At 35.4% G+C, this 24,877-nt stretch overlaps 1 protein-coding gene and 1 non-coding gene across 15 annotated transcripts; both read right to left on the bottom strand.

Annotated features, from left to right (window-relative positions):
• Positions 1-10,882: 10,882 nt before the first annotated feature.
• LOC120075261 (uncharacterized) lies at positions 10,883-15,875 on the bottom strand. Of its 14 annotated transcripts, none has more exons than XM_090312583.1 (6): positions 14,838-15,865; positions 14,387-14,537; positions 13,214-14,248; positions 13,071-13,128; positions 11,747-11,816; positions 10,883-11,243 (listed from the first exon to the last, which is right to left on the bottom strand). In XM_090312583.1, the coding sequence occupies exon 6, from the start codon at positions 11,218-11,220 to the stop codon at positions 11,050-11,052; it is 171 nt and encodes a 56-aa protein (XP_090168709.1). In that variant the 5' UTR covers positions 11,221-11,243; positions 11,747-11,816; positions 13,071-13,128; positions 13,214-14,248; positions 14,387-14,537; positions 14,838-15,865; the 3' UTR covers positions 10,883-11,049. The 14 variants fall into 14 exon arrangements, 3 of the variants coding, with proteins under 3 accessions (XP_090168709.1, XP_090168710.1, XP_090168711.1); XR_005481254.2 differs by adding an exon at positions 11,408-11,548 and having other exon boundaries at positions 11,226-11,243; positions 12,132-14,248; positions 14,838-15,875; XR_005481256.2 differs by adding an exon at positions 11,408-11,539 and having other exon boundaries at positions 11,226-11,243; positions 12,132-14,248; positions 14,838-15,875.
• A 7,728-nt stretch (positions 15,876-23,603) lies between these two features.
• TRNAL-AAG (transfer RNA leucine (anticodon AAG)) lies at positions 23,604-23,684 on the bottom strand. The gene has a single exon. It is a non-coding gene; the product is annotated as a tRNA-Leu (tRNA).
• Positions 23,685-24,877: the final 1,193 nt, after the last annotated feature.

Raw genomic sequence — 24,877 nt, 5'->3', positions numbered from 1 at the left:
GATCCTGTAGACCCATGCTCTGAAGGTGACCCTCAAATGCTGTAGCTGTGAGAGCCTTCGTAAACAGGTCAGCAACATTGTGCTCTGAAGTGATCTTCGTGACAATCATGTCCCCTCGATGCACTATCTCGCGGATCAGATGATACTTCCGCTCTATGTGTTTGTCGCACCTGTGACTCCTAGGCTCCTTGGAGTTCGCCACTGCCCCACTATTATCACAATAAAGGGTAATGGGCTTAGACATATCTAGAACAACTTCCAGTTCTGTCAAGCACCTGAGCCAGACGGCCTTCTTAGCATCTTTGCAAGCCGCTATGTACTCCGCCTCCATAGTGGAGTCGGTGATGCTCCCCTGCTTAGTGCTTCGCCACACTACATCTTCTCCGTTAAGAGTAAAGGCTGACCTGACGTGGACTTGTGAGAGTTCTTATCAGTCTGAAAGCCAGAATTCGTGTATCCAGTAAGGATAAAATCCCTAGATCCATACACGAGCATGTAGTCCCTCGTTCTCTACAGATACTTGAGGATGTTTTTCACTGCAGTCCAGTGACTCTGGCCTGGGTTAGACTGATATCTACTGATTATGCCCATAATGTAGTAGATGTCTGGCGAGTACAGAGCATCGCGTACATCAAACTGCCAACGCCAGACACATATGGAACCCGTCTCCTCAACCTCTTGAGGCATCTTAGGACAAAGTGACTCCATGCCTGAACGACAGTAGGCCCCTCTTGGAGTCCTGCATTGAGTCTTGAGCAACATCTTTTCAATGTACGATGCCTGAGACAGTGCTAGCACTTTATTCTTACAATCCTGAAAGATCTATATACCCAGAACAAACTGAGCCTCTCTCAAATCTTTCATTTGGAATTGGGTCGCTAGCCAGTTCTTAACTGTAGTCAGTAGACCTATATCATTCCCAATGAGTTGTATATCGTCTACATATAACACTAAGAATACTACTGAAGCATTGATGATTTTCTTGTAGACACAAGGTTCATCAACGTTCTGGTCAAAGCCATATGACTTGATCGCAGTATCAAACCGTATGTTTCAAGATCTAAACGACTGTTTCAGCCCATAAATGGACCGATTCAGCTTGCAAACCTTTTTCTCTTGACCTTAGGCTATAAATCCCTCGAGTTGCACCATGTAAATGGTCTCTTCAAGATTGCCATTCAGAAAGGTCGTCTTGACGTCCATTTGCCAGATCTCATAATTATAATAAGCTGCAATGGATAGAAGGATGCGGATCGACTTTAACATGGAAACAGGCGAGAAAGTCTCCTTATAGTCGACTCCCTCTACCTGGGTATAACCTTTTGTCACAAGTCGAGCCTTGAAGGTTTGCACCTTCCCATCAGCACCCCGTTTGCACTTGTAGGTCCATTTATAACCTATTGGTCTTACCTCATCAGGCTGATCTACAAGATCCCATACTGAGTTGAAGTACATCGACTCCATCTCGAGATCCATGGCCTTGACCCATTCATCCCGGTCTACATCCTCCATTTCCTTCTGATAAGACAACCGATCCTCAACATCGCCATCTGCTACCATAGCAAGGATTTCCGTGAAACCCAGATAGCGAATGGGTAGGTTCACAACCCTTCCATTGTGTCGAGGTTCCCTCAACTCTTGAGGTGGAACCGACCTACTAGATGAACTACCATCAACAACTATTGCTGATGAAGCAGATCATTCAACAACTCTTATTGAAGTTTCAGTAGTTTCATTGGAAAACTCATGTAAAACAACTTTACTACTTGGGTTGTACTCCCTAATATGATTCTTCTCCAGGAAAGTAGCGTTTGTGGAAACAAACAACCTATTTTTCGACAGATCATAAAATTAACCCCCTCGTGTACCTTTAGGGTAGCCTACAAAGAGGTATAACCTCGACCGTGGTTCCAACTTCTTGGGATTTGCCTCAAGCACATGTGCAGGGCAACCCCAAATACGGAAGTGATGTAAACTAGCTTTATGCCCGTTCCACAACTCCAGAGGTCAACACTCTTAGAGAGAACACAGTTGAGTATGTATACCGCAGTCTCCACTGCGAAACCCCAAAATGAGTTCGGTAAGGAAGCGTAACTTATCATCGAACGAACCATGTCCAACAAGGTTCTATTTCTCCTCTCTGCTACACCATTGTAGCAAGCACTTTACAGCAACTCCTCACAGTGTGAAAACTTCACAATCGCATAACGTTGAGAGCCTATACGATAGCGTCTATCACCTAAACCATCGCACACCCATGCACTAAACGATCGCTTAGCACGCCGAGTAGACCTAAACGATCGTTTAACATTTGCTATGCGATCGCTTAGTAAAACCTACACAATCGTGTACCTTTCTCTAAATGAGCACCCGACTATACGATAGTCATCTTCTATCTCCCAATTGATTGTTCATTCTATAAAATCATCTTTTCCTCCTCTCTTTACCAATTCCATCAAAGTCCACCCTTTACATTCTCACTCTGAGAATACCGAGGTCTTCGAGTGGTGGTGTCATCCCCGGTTGCTGTTGGTTCGTGCGCTGCCATTCGTGTAGACAACCGTGGTGCTGTTAGGCGACTGATTGTTGGGCGATAAGGAGTGTGGAGGAGTTGCTTCCGGTGGACTGAATTCGAGTGAAGATTGTCTTCAACTGGTACATTTACTCGATCTTTTGTATTTTAATTATTAAAGCATGCCTATAATTAGTGGTACAATGCATATCTGTTTGTTAGAATGTATGTGTGGTAATTCGGTCACAATGAAATCAGAAAGATTGTAGCAAGCACTTTACAGCACTTTACAGAAACATTGTAGCAAGCACTTTATAGCAACTCCTCCACACTTCTTATCGCCCAGCAATCAGTAGCCTAACAGCACCACGATCGTCTACACAAATAGTAGCGCATGAACCAACAGCAACCGGGGACGACACTACCACTCGAAGCCCTCGGTATTCTCGGAGTGAGAATCCAAAGGGTGAACTTTGATAGAATTGGTAGAGGAAGGAGGAAAAGACGATTGTATAGAACAACCAAGCAATTGGGAGATAATAGATGACTATCGTATAGTCAGGTACTTTTCATTTAGAGAAAGCTACACGATCGTGTAGGTTTTATTAAGTGAACGCATAGCAAATGTTAAGCGATCGTTTAGATTTGCTAGGCGCGCTAAATGTCACGTTCATACTTGTCTAGGGCCTGTTGCCCATGGCCGCATGCCCGATCCAACCCCCTTCTAGCATACTTTCATATCATGTATAGTATTAGCTTAGTTAGCTTGCTTTCTTTACATTTTCATTGTAAGTGACCACTCGCCTTTTTTGCATATGTAAGGGTGCCAGTTGGCTTTTTGTTCAAAATACACAATATGGGGATAAGACTAATCATCACTTCCCCATACCCGGAGTAGTACTCTATAAAGCTGTTGTTGTTGCTTATTGCTTTCTAGCCTACTACAATCTTTCTTTCTTTATTCACACTCACAAAAATTGCTTACGAAAACCTTTTCTCCAAACCTGTTTTCTTAAACCGTTTTCCCTAAAACGGGGGTGGAGGTTGCGAGAGGCACTCGGTGTGCCACCGGTAGTCCGTATTCGAGTTGGCTGACTTGTTCTGAATGGGAACAAGTGCCACACAATCGCTAAGAGAAGCTTCCGAAAGAGTGATTGTGATAGTTGGTATCAGAGCCAGGTTCTTCGTCGCCGACATGATCATTGATCTTTCCCTCAGTGAGCCGACTTGGCAGGAGTTGTCGTCGAAACAGGCACGGTGGCAGGAGTGTCTAGTGGAGTTCAACTTCCAATTCGAACATAGACCGGGGAAAAGTAACCAAGCGACCGTTGCTCTTAGCCGAAAGAGCGAACATGCGGCCCTGTGCATGTTTACCCGCCTACAAGGAAGTACATTGAGTGCAACTGTACGAGAAACTGTCAAAACTCACTTGACAAACGACACAGTTTCACAGGCCATCGTACAGTTGGCCAAAGAGGGGAAGACACGCCAGTTTTGGGTGGAAGACGATCTACTATACACCAAGGGCAATCGCCTCTACATCCCTAAATCCGGGGAGTTACGAAGGTCGCTGATGAAGGATTGTCAGACACACCGTGGGCAGGACATAATGGTTGGCGGAGGGCTTATGCCCTCCTGAAACAAGGCTACTACTGGCCAAGCCTTCGAGACGATGTCATGCAATTTACCAAGATTTGCCTTGTCTGCCAACAAGACAAGGCCGAAAGAGCGAAATTAGCGGGTCTGTTGGAACCCCTACCTGTGCCCTCTAGACCATGGGAGAGCGTGTCTCTTAACTTCATCGCCCATTTGCCCAAGGTGGGAGAGTTTGAATCGATCTTTGTTATCATTGACCGGTTCTCAAAATATGCCACTTTCATCCCAATGTCGAAAATGTGCACAGCCGTGATGATTGCCCAGCTGTTCTTCAAACACATCGTGAAATTATAGGGCATCCCCGCGAGCATTGTTACTGATTGGGACAGAAGATTCACTGGGAAATTTTGGACAGAATTGTTCAAAATATTGGGGTCAACACTGAATATCTCCTCTATCTATCATCCCCAAACTGACGGCCAGACGGAACGCTTCAATAGTATGCTCGAGGAATATCTACGTCACTTTATCGACGCTAGGCAGAAGAACTGGGTCCAGTTGTTAAATGTGGCTCAGTTCAGCTTTAATAGCCAGCAGAGTTCCGCGACCGGAAAAACGCCCTTCGAAGTGGTGTGCGGTAGACAGCCACTCATGCCACGCTTGGTGAACCACCCTTATGAAGGCAAAAGTCCTCAGGCACATAACTTCACTAAAGAATGGAGCAAAACCTCTGAGATAGCTCGCGTTTACCTAGAAAGAGCATCAAGAAAGATGAAAAAGTGGGCTGATAAGAAGCGAAAGGCCCTCGAGTTTCAAGCTGGGGACAAGGTCCTGATCAAACTACGACCAGAACAGTTTCGTTTCCGAGGCCAGAGAGACCAAAGGCTAGTAAGGAAATATGAAGGTCCAGTGGAGGTAATTGAGAAGGTCGGGAGAACCTCATATAAGGTTCAGTTACCCTCATGGATGAAGATTCATCCTGTCATCAATGTGAGTATCCTGAAGCCCTATCATCCTGATCCCGAGGATGAACAATGAAACATGCTAAGGCGTCCACCGGTCACGATGAAGAATTTCGCTGAGAAAGAAGTTGCATAAATCCTGAATAAACGTACGCGCCGTATTGGAAGTCCCAGACGATAACTAACAGAGTTCTTAGTGAAATGGAAGGATCTCCCCGACGAAGAGATCAGTTGGGAGCGGGCCAAAGATTTGAAGAATGCTCCAACCATCGCAGATTTTCAACAAGGTCGATTGACGGGGACGTCAACCAATTAAGTAGGGGAGAATGTCATGGTTATGCTTGTCCAGGGCCTATTGCCCATGGCCATATGCTCGATCCAACCCCCTTCTAGCATACTTTCATATCATGTATTGTATTAGCTTAGTTAGCTTGCTTTCTTTACATTTTCATTGTAAGTGACCACTCGCCCTTTTGCATATGCAAGGGTGCCAGTTGGCTTTTTGTTCAGAATGTACTATATGGGGATAAGACTAATCATCACTTCCCCATACCCGGAGTAGTACTCTATAAAGCTGTTGTTGTTGCTTATTGCTTTCTAGCCTACTACAATTTTTCTTTCTTTATTCACACTCACAAAAATTGCTTACGAAAACCTTTTCTCCAAACCCGTTTTCTTAAACCGTTTTCCCTAAAACGGGGGTGGAGGTTGCGAGAGGCAGTCGGTGTGCCACAGGCAGTCCGTATTCGAGTTGACTGACTTGTTCATGAGCGGGAACAAGTGCCGCACAATCACTAAGAGAAGCTTCCGAAAGAGCAATTGTGATACTAAGCGATCGTTTAGAAATCGCGTGCGATCGTTTAGTGCACGGGTGTGCGATCGTTTAGGCGATGGGTGCTATCGTATAGACTCTCAACGTTAAGTGATCGTGAAGTTTTCACAGCGTGAGCGAATTTCTACGTCTCTTACAAAATGAAACCAATTTTTATTTCATTCTTCAGTTACAAGAATCGAATTCAATTTCCCCATTTTCGCATGATTCTAGAGAAATTCTCGGACAATTATTTCATAACCGCATATTTAATTAAATAATGAATATAATCATATTATATTCTTAACCTATAGTTGATATCATATATCTACTATAGTAATTTCTCCTCTACTTGATATAAATCATATTTATATCCAATTTCCTCCAAAATAATGTATCTCATACATTTAGTTAATTATATCATATATAATTAACCAGTTCAATTATATCATATATAATCGAACTCCCTCTTGTCAATTTGAACATTTCAAACTGGCCCAAAAACTGATTCTCAACTTTATCCAAGCTACCAAGGGGACCTTATGGACCTGTGGCTCGAAGCTCCAATGGTACATGAATAGTTGACTAAACTCTTTAGCCACGAGATCCACCATCCGTTAACTGGCAGGCATTCCACTAAAGACCAACAACTGAACTCTTCTTACCACATATATATTTTTGTGTCCATCGAATATAACTAATCATGAGTACGATGACCCTTCACAGATGCTCGTAAGTATAGTTGGGTCAATTTATCGTTTTTCCCCTGTAGTTACATCTCACTCCTTAAGTACCATTGATTCCTCTAATGAACAATACAACATAGTCCAACTATCTGTGAACACCTCTCGGACCAAATGTGTGGCATTACATTATTCAAGCCCTGCAATCAGCCCTTAAGGGAGCTATCTATCTGATTTCCCCTGCTTGGTAGAATAGTGAATTCCATCATGTGTAACTGAGTTTCCAGCTCCCAAATCAAACGAATCTCCAAAGTGGTAGGTTTGAGTCGGCAACCTAGCCACTCGCACCCATGCAAATCAAATGACCACCCTCAATGGCAGGAGTTCCCAACTCACTCAGGATTGAGGTCATGTTACCTATGGTCATCCTAGTAAAGTGAAGTCTCTGTCATGAACGGTGTTATATAATGAGACGTTAACACTTCGTGGCCAGGTCTTATACAAATTCTTTGTATAGGATGCCCTCGCTCGTATGTCCCTTACACGAATGAATAGGATCAGACCTTCTGTGACAAGTCACAACACTTTTGACCATTCCACAAAGCGGGCTGCATCTGTAGTGTTACCTGGATAAGGTTTCCCTCTTATACTCATATACTACAAACCATTTTTGTTATCACTTATGACATTATCCACTTGTATATCACCACATGCATGCTTAAGTTACATCCAGATAACCAAGGATTTTAGGTTCATTGGTTTGTGGTAAAGCAAATAAAACATTCAACTAAGCAAAATCAAGATGTGAAGTAAAATATCATATATTATACATCACAAGCGTTTGTACAAACTGTTTACAAACTACAGGACACAAAACTTTAGGGCATCAACCCCAACATTGACACCATCAGGTTAATCTACAAGATCCCAAATAGAATTGAAGTGCATAGACTCCATTTCGAGATCCATAGCTTTGGTCCACTCATCTATGTCAACATCCTTCATTTCCTTCTTGTAAGACAATGGATCCTCAATATCTCCGTTAACTACCATAGCTAGGATTTCTGTTAAATCTATATAACGAATAGGCAGGTTTGCAACCTTCCCACTACGTAGAGGCTTACTCAACTTTTGAGGTGGATTTGGCCTACTAGATGAACCAACTTCAACAACTCTTGTTGAGGTGTTGGGCTCTTTAACAACTTTTGTTGATGGTTCAGTAGTTCCACTGGAAATTTCATTTAACACTATCTTACTACGGAGCTTATGCTCCCTTATATGGTCCTCTTCTAAAAAGGTAGTGTTTGTCGACACAAACATTTTATTATCTTTAGCGTCGTATAAGTAACCACCGTTCATTCCTTTAGGGTAACCTAAAAATAGACACAATTTTAAACGAGGTTCCAATTTCTTAATATTTTCCTTAAGGACATGTGTTGGGTAACCCCATATCTTGAAATGGTGTAAACTACCTTTACGACCATTCCACAATTCCAAAGGTGTTCGAGTAATACTTTTGGAAGAAACGTAGTTCAAAATGTAAGCTACAGTATGTACTGTATGACCCCAAAACGAGTCAAGTAAGGAAGCATAACTCATCATAGACCGAACCATGACCAACAGTGTTCAATTTCTCCTTTATGATATACCATTCTACTGAGGTATACCAGGTGTTGAGAGTTAGGAGACAATTCCATGCTTTATCAAATAGTCTTGGAAATTTAGATCCATATACTCTCCACCCTCGATTAGATCGAAATTTTTTAATTATTTTATTTAATGCATTTTCAACTTCAGCCTTATATTCCTTGAACTTTTCATGGGCTTCAAACTTATATTGCATTAAATAAATATACTCATATCTAGAATAATCATCAGTAAAATTGATGAAATATTAAAACCCTTCTCTTGCCTTAACATTCAATGGACCACAAAGGTCTGAATATACAAATTCTAAGGGTTCTTTGGCCATGTGACCTTTTCCAATAAAAGATCTTTTAGTCATTCTACCTTTAAGGCATGACTCACATACAGGTAAAGAATTTCTTTCTAACTCACTTAAAAGTCCATTCTTGACCAATCTCTCAATCCTATTGAGATTTATATGTCCTAATCTCGGGTGCCAAAGATGGGCATTTTACTTAGCAGAAATTTTCTTTCTTTTATTTTAAGTTACTGTAGATTTAAATAGTAGTTTAGTATTAAGAACAGCTTTAGTTGCTAACAATCTTATCACATAAAGATTGTCTTCTAGCTTAGTAGAATAAAATTCTATGCCATTCTTAGAAATAAACGCTTTATTTAAAGAAAATGTATATAATAATTTTGTTCAATTAAACACTTCATAGAAATTAAGTTCCTCTTTAAATAAAAAAAACTACATATACATTGTCCAACAATATATAACTTTTCTGTAAAGTAAGTCAGAGTCCTTCAACTGCTTTAGTTGAGACGACGTACCGAGTTCTAACATGCATCGTCATCTCCTCAGCATCTAGTTACCGTCAGGAACTAATTCTTTGAAATGAAAACCAAACATGGTTAGTGGCGCCTTAATCTATTATCTAGGCTGAATCATCATTCCCCACTAAACAAGTCTTCAAAACAAGTAAATCATATTTTCTTGCTTGGCCTTCTTCCTTTCTACCAAATTCTTGGGACAATTCCTCTTCCAATGTCCCTCTTGGTTGCAATGGAAACAAATTCCCTTTGCAACTTTGGCTTTCTTTTTCTTCTGGGCAACAGCTGGTGGGTTAACTTTCCCTTTTCAACCTTTCTTCTTCTTCCACTTTGGTATCGAAAGAAGAAGACACAGACTTAGATCCATAGGTTGAACCTCTGAAGAACTTTTTAGAGTACGAGGCCCTTGACTTTCATCAAGGATTGGAAAGTCTGTAACTTATTGAGTAAAGTGATCAGGTTGTAGTCAATCCTGTTCATAACAGCATTGCTACGGAACTGCAAGAAACTTTCAAGTAAAGTTTCTAGGATGAAGCTAGCCTGATTGGCCTCATCAATGACAAACACATTCATTTATGCCACATTAAAATGGACCATCATGTTGAGAACGTGTTCTCGAACAGATGCCTCTTCTTGCATACAGGCATTGAAGATGAATTTAAGAGCGTCATACCTAAGCTGAACGGACGGTTGTCCCAACATTCTTCGCAAAGATTCCATGGACTCACGGGCAGTGAGCATGGGCTCATGCTTCTTGGCCAAGACTTCAGAAAGGCTTGCCAAGATATATGTTTGGGCCTTTTCATTCACCCGTACCAAATGCTCATATGTTTCTCAAATGTTTCGAGCAACATTTTGAGCTGGTACTAGAGGACATTCCTCCACTAGGGTAAATCTTAGGTCATCGATGATTAAAACTGTGTTAATCGTGTTTTTCCAAGTGATGTAATTATCGCCTGTTAATTTGTCGGTGGCAGTATATTTAATGTTGTGAAAGTCATTTTGTAAAATTTATTGAAACATACAATTTATTTATATTAGTATTCAAGCATTATCTAATTAGAAAAAAACAATCAAACTTAGCAAAATAATTTCATGCACCCACTAGAAGAAATTTGGGCTTTAATATCGGTTGACAATCGATATTAAAGATAGTGTATTAAAGCCCTTTAATGTCGGTTTTAAACCGACATTAAAGGGCCTCAATGACGCAGCCTTCAATGTCGGTTACAACCGACATTAAAGACCTTCAGTAAAATTTCCAACCGATATTAAAGGTCTTTAATGTTGTTTGCAATCGACATTAAAGCCCTTCAGTGAAATTTCCAACCGACATTAAAGCCTCTTTTTTTTTAATTATTAACCGACATTGAAGCCCGAATCTATTTGTTTTAATTAAATGTAAATATGTAGAAGGGCAGAGGAGATATTTGAAGACATCTCACTTTACTTTTTTTTTTTCTTTATATTAAATTCTGCTACGTCTAAGCAATAGGCTAAAAAAATCTAACCAATCTTACAAAAACTGTTCCTATTGCAAAAATGAGATCCCATTTTCAATCAGTTTCAACTCAGCTCTTCAACTTTGTCTTCTTTAGCAATCTCATAATGTCTGCATAAATCTTTAACTATTCTGTTCGAAATCTAAGACAGCCAAGAATAAGGAACCCACCAATATCACATTGACAAAATTTTGAAATGCTACTACTTATACAAATATTCTTCAACTTTTAGGAATCGAAAGACGTTTTAATCACAGATTCACACATCATGTCAAGTTCAAGTAAAATAACACTAGGAAAGGAAAATATCAGCCAAATTTAACTATACAACTACTCATAAGAGGTTTGAACATAACTGAGAAGTAAATAACCAAGGAAGCTGTCATTAGCAAACATTCTATTTCTAGCCCATTCACATCACATGAATAGTGATTATCGTTTTAGCCAGGGGCTGAACATTTTGTCCAAAAGTACAACATGCACTTTATACATTAAACAAAAATAACATAACAAGCAGAGTAGTTTAAACTCGAGAATCCCATAAGCACTCCAACTGCACTTTTCCAGCCTTTAAGAGTGTCTCAATGTCTTTTGGAGGGTTCAGACCAAGATTACAGGCACGCTCCCACCGAGCCATTCTAGTCATTCCAAGGCAAGGTCCATAGGCCATGTTCATATCAAATTGCCTCAGCATATTCTCATATGCGCCATAATCATCTAAAACAAAATTCAACGTTCAAAATGAAAACAAAATGCAGATTATTAAAATTGATATATAGCAAAATGTAGATTCTTTTTTTTACCCTAAAAACTAAAAGAAAACTAACATTGGGCAAAGAAGTATTATTAAAATAGATATATAGCAAAACGTAGAACTTAACTGTAACTGGTATCCCCACAACATTCTCACTCCAACATGCATAATCCTTCCTATATGGTCCAAATCCTTCCTATATACGTGAACTTAACGATATGTCCATGGATAATTTCCGCTTCTGCAGCTAAATTCCTATCTATACATTCTTGCAATAACGGAATATAGTAAGAAGTTTCAATTCTCGTCCATGAGTCATAAACGGGTGTTACATTTTAATCCAATATGGTCCAAAGAGAACTAAACACACTATAACTTCTCAAACAGGAATTTTCATATCATTAGAGTCACTTGAAAAAACTTATTAATTGTTCTTAAAACTGCAAGCATTCAAAAATGTACTTACCAAGAACAATTTTTACGTGAATCCCTTGTTGTTACAATAAATCCTTCTCCTCCCCGCCTCTTCCAAACACCTAAAAACACACAAACAACATCATTAAAAGTAAAGGGTAGAATGAATCTGGCAGCACGTGTGGCGGAGACATGCGAACGACGACAATGCCTTCCATGTCTCTTCCAAAGATGTCTTAAATATTGAAGAAGAAACAACAAAAGATGACATTATTTTAGTAATATTTCTTTCTTAGCTCATACACAAGAAGGAAAAAAATAGGAAATAGCCAATTTAAACATATTTTCCCAAGAAAAACAGATAGATCTCAAGAGTTGATATCAATGGATGAGAGAATCTTCTTTTTCAAGATCTTGAAGAAGAGAAGCTTGGTTACCTAGATATGAGCTACGAAGACGATGGAAAATTTTCGGTAGCATAACGATGCTACCACAATAAAACTAAAAATTTACCTTGAACCTGTTCAAAGAAACACACTCCCAATAATTTTCCACAACCACTTGTTCTAAATAAAACTATCAGAATTCTCAAAAAAATGAATATTCAAGAACACATATATCAATAAGCAAATTTAGCTCACAATGTACTTCAAATCTCAAAATTTGTCACAAAAAGTATAACAATGATTTACAAAAACTCTCCTTGTAGGTTTCTTCAGACATTCAAACATAAATAACAATGTTTTACAAAAACTCAAATCTGATTATTCACTTCACTTCAATTATCAAAAGTTGTCACATGGGCATTCAATCTTTTACCTCTAGATTCATGGACTCGGTTCCTATCAATGAAAAGAAAAGCCAAAACACAAAAACTCAGCAAAGTTCTAAGTTCCATCGATCTAAACAAATGTCTCAATAAACCACAAAATCTACAGAAAGAAGTGATTTCAAAAGCCAACAAACACAAGTAGTTAGCAAAAGAAAGGAGAACTCTTCCTTAAAGTTAGACTCTTTCTATAAATACTTGAAGAAAAGTTAACAATGAATAAAATACCTAACAAATGGAAACATATCACAAATCCAACATGTAGTTCTATGGAGCAATAACAAAATCTAAACATCCAACAATAAATTAGTAGACGAGATCCAACTATTAATTAAAGACTAAATGCCCTAATTAAACTAAATGTCATCTCCATTAGGCACGATAGCGTTTCATATAGTTCTAAACATTTGCATTATGCTGAAGGATTCTATCTAGACATTTGCATTAAATCTTCCCGCTAGCTCTCTAGCATCATCAATCTTATCTGCTTTACACAGTGAAGACACCATAGTCGTATAGCTAACCACGACAGGTAGGCAGCCCTTACTTGACATTTCGACAAATAGCTTGTGTGCAGCATCAACACGATCATTCTTGCACAGCGCCTTCAAAAGTATATTATATGTAAAGACATTAGGAATTAACCCATCTTTCTTCATATTAGTATACAACGGATTAATCATTTAAAACCTGTTTTCACTCAGCAATGAATCCAAAAGATCATTTCTTGAGGTTTTGTAGTATAAGCAGAGGGCAAGTTTTACTACTGTGGCAAAGGTCATAATTGCACAAAACCAGATGAATTGTTCTGACGATAGACTTTCAAGGTTTATCTTGAATTAGTTTTTCTACTGGTTGAAGCAATACCTGAAAGCCTAAACAAGAAATCCAAACGATTTAGCCACTCCGCATTGTTAAAGAAACCCAAATCATATATAATCATGCTTTGCTACCAATAAAAGTAATATGAAATTTTGACGTAACCAAGTTGATCCAACAATTAAAGATCCTAGAATACAAATATGAATAGAAAATTGAAAGACATGGTCTTTGCTAATTACAAGACATCGATGTAATAACCATCAATAGTGGATGTCAATATTTTCACTTGTTATAATTGAGAAAGGGGCCTTCATTTCTAGCAGGAATATGAGGTAGATAGGCAATAGAATTACTAGACTTTCGTACTCCTCGATCATGGTTCAAATGACTGAATGAGAAAATCAATGCACTTTCAAACTGGTTTACAAAACAAGACATACCTAGTGTAGCCATGACAGCAGCAAATACAATAATGCCTACTGGTTGTACCCTCAGCTTTCCAATCGGGTATTTATAAATATTTATAAACAGTATTGACAACCCTAGCAGAGATAAGTATAAATAGGAATTCCATTCTTTCTCTGACCTCATATGAGGATTTCATGTTCTCTTTTATTTTGCAAGGCACAAATGTTGAGGAAGAGCCTCTTCTTTGTGATTGGCATCATGGGGTAACTGCATCACTACTAACATCAAATTGTGACAAAATCTTCCCATAATCTAACAGAGAAAAAAAGCAAGTAAAACATGAATAGATCTAGAATGAACGTACGAGGAGAAAAACTTTCAAACCTCTGATCTGAGAGAGTAATGAAAAATGTATGGAGAGAACAAAGAACACTCCAAGAAAGCCCACATGCTGACGGAAACCAACCGAAAACGACCGGAGAACACATGAATAAACTAGCAATGGCAATGAAGATTGAAGTGAATATACACGAGCGCAATTAACGGAAGGATAGTCATAGCATTCCAACACTAAATCTAATCCAAGACTTTAGAACAAATAGACTTTTAAGATAAGCATCTTATAAATATTACCTTGTACTTGTTATTAATGTTGTTATGAAATCCTTTTTGTGTTGGGTGCACCTTCTCCACTTTTCAACCTTCTTAAAATATGTCCAATGCAATCTTCATATCTTCCTTCCAAATCCCCAAGAATCAAAAGCCTTACACATCAAACTTGAACCTAATAAATGAAAAACTTCACTCAAAATCATTTCATTATTGCTTAAATGAGTTAGCTAAAAAGTTCTAATTCAACTAGTTTCCAAAAGAACCTTACTCTAAAATAGTTTAGTACATTTAGTTTTTGCATTCACGAGCAACATCATCAGTGATCGTCTCTATTCTCAATATTTGTATTGAAATCCAAAATAACAAAATTTTGATCCACATATTGTCTTATAGTTTCTATACTTTCAATTTCATAAAAAAAAAAAAAAAAAACCAATACTTACAAAGAAAGGGTGTGGTTGTCTATACTTACAGAAACAATTTCACCTTTAAAAGCACGCGCACGTTTCAGAACAAGCAAATACCAAACCCAAAGATCACTTATCCATGGACAATTATTCCTAGTAGCCCCGGAGTATACGTTCCTCATAATAACATGGAAGCAAGCATCATTGATTAGCACAAAAGAAAAAGAAAACCCATTAAAAAATATTAAAAGAAATTGCACTCAGTTCTAAACTTAGCATCAAATTCTCGTTGTTTGGGGTGTAAATTTCAACTTATGTTGAAATTATAATGCCTTGAAGAAAGCAACATAAACATGGATAACACATGGTGTTCTTGGTTCGACTATTTTTAGAACATTTGTTCAGCCTTTCTTTCATTCATCGTGATTCATGACACTGTTGTTTGCGTAACAATGCACCGTCTAATGAAGTCTGAGGTTGAATGGCTAAATATTTTAGAACTAAAACAGGTAGTTTCAAATTGAATACCACGACTTGTATGATGTTCCTTAAATTGACAAGCTAATTTTCTTAAAGAGAAGATTTAAAATGATAAAATTTCAGGAAAGTTGAAGTACAAACGAAAGATGGCTGACAAGAAGAGACTGAATATAGAAAATTATACATTTTGAGAAAGGGGTGGAAGGGGAAAAAGAAGTCAGATGAACTTGCAACAGGAATCATATGCCATAATCAGTCAGCAAAAAAGTACATAAAAACCTACAAACGTTTGGGAGGGATAAAGAGTAAAACTCGGAAATTTGGGGATAAAGAACCCAAAAAATTAAGAAGCATCAATATATGTATTCTTACTTCTCTCACGGACACGGAAGAGAACTAGATCGACGGCGTAAAGGAGATCGACGGCAAGCAAAGAAAGGTGAAGAACGAGCGACGGCGAGCGAAGAAAGGTGAAGGAGATCGACGGCGAGCGAAGAAAGGTGAAGAAGATCGACGGCGAGCGAAGAAAGGTGAAGGAGATCCGGCGAGGGAAGAATGGTGAACGGCGCAAACAGAGATAGGGTTTGGGCGAAGAAGGACGCGATAAATTAGGGATATATTATTTAATAAAATAAGGAAAAAAACATTACAAACTGACATTAAAACTAACATTAATGATACGTTTTTTTAAAAAAAACTGACATTATACATCCGATTTCACTTTTTTCAACCGACATTAAAGCCCAAATTTTTTCTAGTGACCCTATGTGACATCTATTTTGCAATGATGTTTCAGAGAGGGGGGGTAAAAGTCACCGTAGGGTTATCAGGTACCCCTTCACTAAAATGAGACCATCTCAACCAATATACAAAATAGATCCTTGTTCATGTAAATATCAATCACCATTGTTCGGTTTAGAAATTGTTAACTAGCTTAACATTTTTTTTGTAAATGTAACTCTTCATTTTAGATTCTAAAGTTCCGCCCCAATGAGCCAAACGTAGGGAAAAATCGATTGGGGAAAAAACTAAAGTAACCCTATCCATTCTTGGAGTTTGAGTAAAGAGTCATGCAAATGCCATCTATAGAGGGACACAAGAAAAGGTGCCTCGAGGTCGAGCATGAAAATTAACTACAAACTAATGAGAGAGACCGTGGGATATATTAACATACGTCCCACTCCCACTTATTATAAATACTCTCTCCATTCATCTTGGTATTTACCTATACAAACACCACTCGTAGGGGAACACAAGCAAAGGTGCCTTAAGGTCGAGTATAGATTTCACGATGTGAACTATGAGGGAGAAATGTGAAAAGGGAAAAATGAAGTATCATATACCTTATTTTTCTCCCACTGAGTGTTTTACCTAGGGTTAATTTGACTTATAAAAATACAACTAACTATTTTTACCAAGTGATTGTTTAAATTTGCTCAAAAGTAACACTTACTTTGGATAGTTAAACAATTTTAATTAATGTTCATTAAATATTTTAATAAACTTTAATCAACAATTGCATGCTTGTAGCAAACCTATCTAATTCACATTTCCAGGTCAATTCTTAGATAAGGTGTTCTGTTTCTATCAACTTAAATACCCCAGCCTAGACAGAACTAACCTTAGACAAAATGTTCTTTATAGATACGTTTACTACAATTTTAATCTTTTAATTAAAATCAATTTAATCTTATTAAGCTGATTAAAAATATTAAACTAATTTGTAATCTCATTAGAAATGTTGTGAACTTAGGTCTATGTGAATCATATTTTAAACTATTTAAAAAATGATTTGCACCTACATTTGCATGCAATTCTATATTATCGAGTTTAATTTCTAATTTTATCTAATTATAATTATTATAAAATAGATGAAATAAATTGAAATCATACATTCCATTGAATGACATACTTAATAAAATTATAACAATTATAAAATTATCTAAAGTAGTGCCATGTTTCATGCAATCTCCATTTCATTACTAAACATACATAACACTTATATACTAAAGTAATGAAATAATAAAAATAACATTGGTGCATACATCCAATTATATATTATAACTCTAATAATATAATGATGCATGACAATGTTATTATGCATTCAAACATATATTATAACACTTATATTATATGATGCGTGAGCATACTAAAAAATAAATCATACAACTATATTATAACATTTATAATATTCATGATGCATGATTAATGCATAACCTATAGTGGGATTTTAATATATAGCATACATTATAACATATAAAACAATAAAATTAAACCATACATCAAATGCACAATTTAAACAATAATTTTTTGTCCAGATTAGACTTTTAAACCATTAATTAAATTAATATCATTTTTATATTAATTTAATTAATAGAAAAACTAAATATTACATCAAATAATAGCTTAATCAGTTCAAAACAGGTGAACCGGACCTTGAACTGCTCGAACCGGACTACTCAAAACCTGAACCACTTGAACCAAGCGAACCGTACGTGAACCAGCTGAACCACGAATCGAACCACGGATAAATTGGTTAATTTTTTCCATCTCAGAGCGTTGCAACACTGTGACCTAGTGTTGCAATGCTACGAAAAAAATTCGTTGCCCTTCACTGCGTTGTAATGCTACTGTACATCGCCTACTATACAGTCGCGAATTGCTTCGTTTCTTCTCCGATTTGGGCCTCGATTTCATCAAAAAAAAAATGCCAAGAACAGCACAATGACTCAAGACAATGAATTACAAACTCAATAACAAGAAATTATGCCCAAAATACCAGGCTCTTAAAAATCAAATTTGTAAAGAAATTAGTAAATCTAAAGCATAATCCCAAAAACATCCAAAATTGCTTAAATAAACATTCATACATTCATCGACATGAATTAAACAGAATGCTACCCACCATAAACTATAAATTAATTCTGAAAATAACAAAACTTGGGACCAAGAACGTCGCTCTGATACCAATTGAAGGAACCTTGAGGTTCGTAGCGGAAGCAGGATTATTCCCAATTTCGATTTTTCATAGAATCAAAAGATAGGAAACATAAAGTTATGCATATTAACAAAATTTACAACATGCTTTAAAGAGGGATTAGGAAAGAGAAAACAACTTACCCTTGAAGAACAAGATCTTTATGAAATTCCTCCTTTCCAAAAAGTCACGAACAATTCATAAAGAAACTAACCTCAACTTGGACACCACCAAGAGGTAATCCTCTGTATTCGCTGTAAGGGTTGAGAATTATAGGAGGTGTGGGGTCTGTATATTTTGTAAAGAGGGAGGAAGAGGACTTGAGAGAGGATTTTTTTTGGGAGAACGCTTCAAGAAAAAAAAATCGCAGTCCTCCTCTATGAAGAAGATGAAGAAGATTAAAAAAAAAAAAAAAACTGAATTCCTCACCCCTCACACTTTTTTACTGAAAGAGAATTTTTAATTTTGAAATCTAAAATAAAATTAAAATAAATTTGGTTTAATAAATAATAATTATATATATATAATAACTAATTTATTATATATATATATGTATGTATGTATGTATGTATGTGTGTGTGTGTGTTATATCAAATATAACACATAACTTATAGTTATTATATTGTATCCAATATAATATAACTATAATTTTTATTTCTCTCAATAATATATGGTATTTAATATAAATCACATTTATACTAAATTTAATTATATAAATCTCATCCATATAATTAGTATTTGAATCACATTCAAATATTTAATTCCTCTCAAAATTAAACTTTATATTATAATATATCAAATACATTATATTAATTATATCACATATAATTAATTCCCTCAATTAATTTGAACAATTCATTTTAATCCAAAATTAATTCTCAATAATCCTTGTTGAGCTATAGAGGAGACCTTATGGACCTGTAGATTGAAGCTCCAATGGTACTTGAATAATTAATTAAACTCTTTACTTAAATTACCCAATATCCATTAACTACCGGTCACTCCACTAAAGACCGACAATTGCACTCTTCGCACTACAAATATATATTTGTATTCACTAGATATAACTAGTCACCAGTGCAATGACCCTTCACAAATTTCTTGTAAGTACAGCTGAACCAAAATTACCGTTTTGCCCTTATAGTTATATCTAATTTTTAAGTACCACTAATCCCTTTAATGAACAATAAGACATAGTCCAACTATTACCAAATCCCTTTTGGGCCAAGAGAGGGTGTGACGCCACATTATTCAAGCCTCGGAATCAGCCCTTAAAGGAGCAATTTATCTACTTACCCTGACATTAAGGAAGGAATGAATTTCGTCTTGTGTAGTTGTGTTCCCAAATCCTCAATCAGATGAATCTCAAAATGGTAGACTTATTGAATCGACAATCTGGCCACTCTCACCCATACATCAAAGGATCGCCTTCATAGGCCGGAGTTTATAACTCACTCAAGATTTAGGTCATGTCACCCATGGTCATCTTGGTGAAATGTAAGTCTCTATTATTAACGGTGTTATATAATGAGACTATTCATTTCATAGTCTGGTCTTATACAAACCCCTTTGTATAAAATACCCCACTCACATGTCTCTACATGAATGATTAGGATTAGATCATTTGTAGCACTTTACAACAATTGTAACATCTACAAAGCGGGTCGTATTCGAAGTGTCACCAGGATAAGGTACCCAGCCTTATTCATCTACTAGAGACCATTTAGGTTATCACTTAAATATGATCCACCTGTATGTCTTTACATACATGTTTAAGCTACAGAAGATAACCTTGGATGTTAGTTTATTGGTTTTGTAGATTAATGCTATTAAATGTCGAATAAAATGCCTTAGATTTTATTAAATAAATAAATTGTTTGTACATTACAATTACAAACTATCGGACCCACGAGATTTAGGACATCAACCCAAACAGAATAGAGCAAAAAGTAAAAGAAAATAAGGAGAAATCGTGTTGCAAGCGGTTGGAATTGGAGAGTGAAACCCTAGTCGGTTAAATGTTTTATTTATAATTATCGAGATTGCATCGCGATACTAGGGTGCAGTGCCACGACACTAACAGGATTTAGTCGCGCATCAGGTTTGGAGCGTCGCGACACTGATAGGATTTTGTTGCACATCAAATAGAGTCATTCGGCGTTATAGTGTCGAGCTTGGTGCTATAGGGCACGACGACACTATGCAGGCAGGGGCAAAATGAACATTTTTTAGCTTTTTTCTTCCTTATTGATGCAATTAAGCTCCATTTTGGCTCGTTTTAGCTCCATTCTATCACTAATGCCCTCTTCTACCCTCTAGGTACTCGAAACCTATAAAATAATCAAATACGCGCATAAAATACAGGAATAATCTTGAGTTAAGTGGAATATGATAGCACGTTTTGAGCACTATTAACTACGACAACATTTCGAAAATGCTATGAAAATCTATGATAGTGTTTTTTTTAATGCTATCGTATGTGATATTTATTTTAGTGATAGGATTAAGTAGAAAATAATATAGAAATTAATAGAATGCAATAAAACTAGAAACACAAGAATTTATATAAACTCCCATCTCAAAGAAAAACTACAAGTCCACGACCCACCAGAAGGAAATCCACTATGTGAAAAAATTGTTACAATCACTCTCCTTGATCCCAATTACAATAGCACACTTTTAAAACTTTTATATTTATTCACGCCCTTTAATCCCAAGTTCAAACTAGGGAATACAAAAATGAGTTCAACGATAATTAGCACACCTAAGCTTAAAGTATTATATTATGTAATGTACTTCTCAAATATTAAATTTACTTCACCGATCAGCTTAAACTTTTAGATCAATCGTTGATTAGTGAAAAAATTAATATACATTCATTTCTATGTTTAAGGATGAAATTTTATTTTTCTTCCCCATAATAAAAATAGTTATAAAAACTTGTTGATATGAGGAGAGAGTAGTAAAAAACAATAATTATAGTTTGAAAAACGTATAAGATATTTTATATTTATTTATAATGAAATCCAAAGTTTATATAAGATTGATGGTATAAAATTTATTTACTTAGTTCAAAAAGATAATAATAGTAATTGTCATCAACTAATAAAATTCATGCAATATAAGTTTGTTAATTTTTGTATAATGCGGGAGATGGCGGTGAAATTCGTGGAAAGCAATTTTCACCGCGTCATATTAGAGTCGGTGGGGCATTTTTAAATATAAAAAAATATTTAAAAATATTTACATTTTATAATAAAAAAAAATTCCAATATTACGATATTACGATATTACGATATCACGATATTTCACCACCGACATTACTGGCGTTGTGAAAACTCGGTAATTTCTTTGCTTTAGACTAATTTTACCGCCATTTCCCACTTTATACAAAAATTAATAAACTTATGAATAAAGTTGATTGGTTAATAACAATTAACATTATTTTTTGAACTAAAAAGAAATTTTAACCATTAATATTATATCACTTTGGATTTCATTATAAATAGTTATTCAGTATATTATATCTTTTTCAAAGTATAATATCTGTTTTTTCACTTCTCTTACCTGATATAAACAAGTTTTTATAGCTATTTTAATTATGAAGAAAAAATAAACATAAATTTTTATGCTTACACTTGGAAATGTAAATTAATTTTTTCTTAAATTTTCTCTGTAATATTTCATTCGTGTTATGTTAACCATTTTCTTTTGCACAAATCACCAAACAATCATATCAAAGATCTATTCTAAGTTTTATCACATTCTAAATTATAGAGAGTTCAAAAAAAAATTATGATTGGTGATGGGAAATTAGAAGATGCACCGGGTATATCAACTATGTTGACTTAATCTTGGTACTCTCATCATTTAACCAATTAAAAAATATCATTAGTTACATATGATTAATTACATTTAGGAATATTAGTAAATATATCTACTTCACTCAGGCGCACTTTAATTAATTTTTCAAATTCTCTCATGGCATCAAGATTCTCATGAAAATCAAACGTTGGCTTCATCTTGTCAAGGGCTTCTCTTGCAACTTGTCTTTCTTCTTTTATAGAGCAGATCTTTGGAGCGGCAACAACAACATGATGACCAATATTAGGATTGGAAAAAAGTATTTGTTGAACTTTCAAAATGAAATCTGACTTTTAACATCTCTACTTGAGTAGCTTTTGTGGGTATCACACACTAATCTTTGTTTGTGGAGTTTTCAGTTGAGTTACTTCAAAATCACCTTCACATTTCTTTGTATAGATAGTGGTTGATGGTTTCAAAAATCGTTGTAAATTTTGCTTGAAAGAACCTTGGGGTTTGAAGAACGACAACATATATATCTTCGTTTTGTCTGCATCATCTTCATCTTTTGAATGCATACTGAGAGAGAATACGAGAGGAAAATGAAATTAAAATAAAAATATACAAATATTAAAGAAGTTAAATTGAGCTATTTCGTTGTGAAAAATAATTGTGTTGTGATTTGTGCCCTAAAGTTTTGTAGTTTATTTGTTATTTGATATAATATTTGATTATTTTAAATATGCAATAATGTTGTAAGTATTATAAATAATGAGATCCAAATTTTCATTAAATACTCGCTTTCAATTATTGACGTCAACGTCTCTTAATTAATTTAAAATAATGTTGATGTAAAATTTAAATTTAAATTTAAATTTAAAAGTTATGAAAATAAGAAAACTTAATTAATTAATTAATTAATTAATATTATTATTATTATTTTAAATTTATTAACAATATATTAACACTTAAGACAAAAAATGAATATTTAATGAAAATGAAAATTAATATTAATCTAAAAATCGATAGATCAAATTGAAACAAAACTTAGATGTCAAGAATGAAATTGCAATATTTTAAATCTAGGAACTAAATTAAAATCCACCTCAAAACATAAAAGAATAAATGTGAACTAAATAGAAAAGTCTCACAAGATTGAAAGTGAGGGACGTTCCCGCTATTTTTTCACCTTAAATTGTTTTGCTTATTGACAAATGAAATAATAGTCCCTTTTATAAGTAAAAGTTTATCGGTGTCTATTAACATCTATTATTGATAATTCTAAAATTTTACTATATCTGATAAATAATTATATATTTGGTGGGAAAATTTTTATAAATAAAAAATCCGAAAAGTATTTACATTTCCTTCCCTTCCTCGGAGAGAAGAGGCTCGAATAAAATCAAATAATGAAAAGTGAAAAAAATATTTATATATATATATATATATATATATATATATATATATAGTTTCCTTCCCTTCCTCGGAGAGAAAGGCTTGAATAAAATGGAATAATGAAAAGTGAAAAAAAAAAAAAAAAAAAATAGATAAAAAGAATAAAAAAATCTCTTGTTGAGAGTGGGATTTGAACCCACGCCCTTTCGGACCAGAACCTTAATCTGGCGCCTTAGACCAACTCGGCCATCTCAACCCCTTGGGAATGCAATTTTATATTATACAACATAAAGCATTATACAAATTCCCATACTTTTAAGCCTGTTCTATTTTAATCGTCTGTAATTTCGATAAATTTTAAAATTAACCCATTTGACAAAGATGACCCAATATGTAGTCCATATTACATAATTGTCCAAATAACTTTTTTTTTTTTTTTTTACGCAAATAGACTACAAGAATATATTTTATTCACAAATGTTATAGAAAAGGAAATTAGATCTTAGCGAGACTCCGTTGTTTGTGGGGAAGTAGCAATTCTTTCGACGGAGAAAAAGAAGACGAGTCATCAGAGGCTTGGCCCAAATTTGAGCTTCAATCCTCATCTTCATCAATGCACCACCGTCACTCCGGCTTGTGTAGAAATCCATTAGCATTTAAGCCAGGCCAAGTTTTAAGAATTGTGACTAGGTTGGTAGTTAAGGTTTAAAATGTCAATGTCCACGAAAATATCAAGTCTTAATTTTATGAAATTTTCGATGGAAATATCGATAAGACGTTGATTCCGATGGATATTTCTGTTGAAAATTATAAAAACAAAAAATTCAAAAAATAGATTTAAATTAGTAAAAAATATTTTATGATTTTTATACAAGTTAACATGTTCATTATTATTAGATCTACACTGGAGAGATTTTATTATTATTATTTTTTTATATTTCGTGGATTTTTCTATGACATAATAAAAATATCGATTCACCTCCTCATGTCGATGTAGAACCCATGAAAACATGGAAATATTCGACATGTTGACGGAAATTTAGTACTATGGATGTAGTTTAATTCTAGAGTAATTGTTTTAAATGACAAAATTATTGAAAATATTTTCAAATATAGCAAAATGTCTCATAGACAGTGACATTTTACTATATTTGTAAATAAGTTGACTCATTTTGTGAGGAAAGTTGTCTCCTTCAATTTTCATTTAGAATAAGAGGAATATATACACAACCTAATTTTTGGTGAAAACCAAAATTGATATCCAAATACATAAATGGAAAAATATACAAATCAAATATGGAAATATATTTCCTAATACCCCTCCTCAAGTTGGAGCATGAGGATCACAAATGTCCAACTTGTGAAGAAGATATATAAACCATTGTTTCCCAAAGGCTTTTGTAAATATATCAGCAAGTTGTTCGTGAGTAGATACATGATGTGTAGCAA

Source organism: Benincasa hispida, chromosome 4 (genome assembly GCF_027475165.1).
Source record: "Benincasa hispida cultivar pf3 chromosome 4, pf3_genome.v1.1, whole genome shotgun sequence".
Taxonomy (NCBI): domain Eukaryota; kingdom Viridiplantae; phylum Streptophyta; class Magnoliopsida; order Cucurbitales; family Cucurbitaceae; genus Benincasa; species Benincasa hispida.
This window is presented reverse-complemented; position numbering and strand designations above follow the sequence as displayed.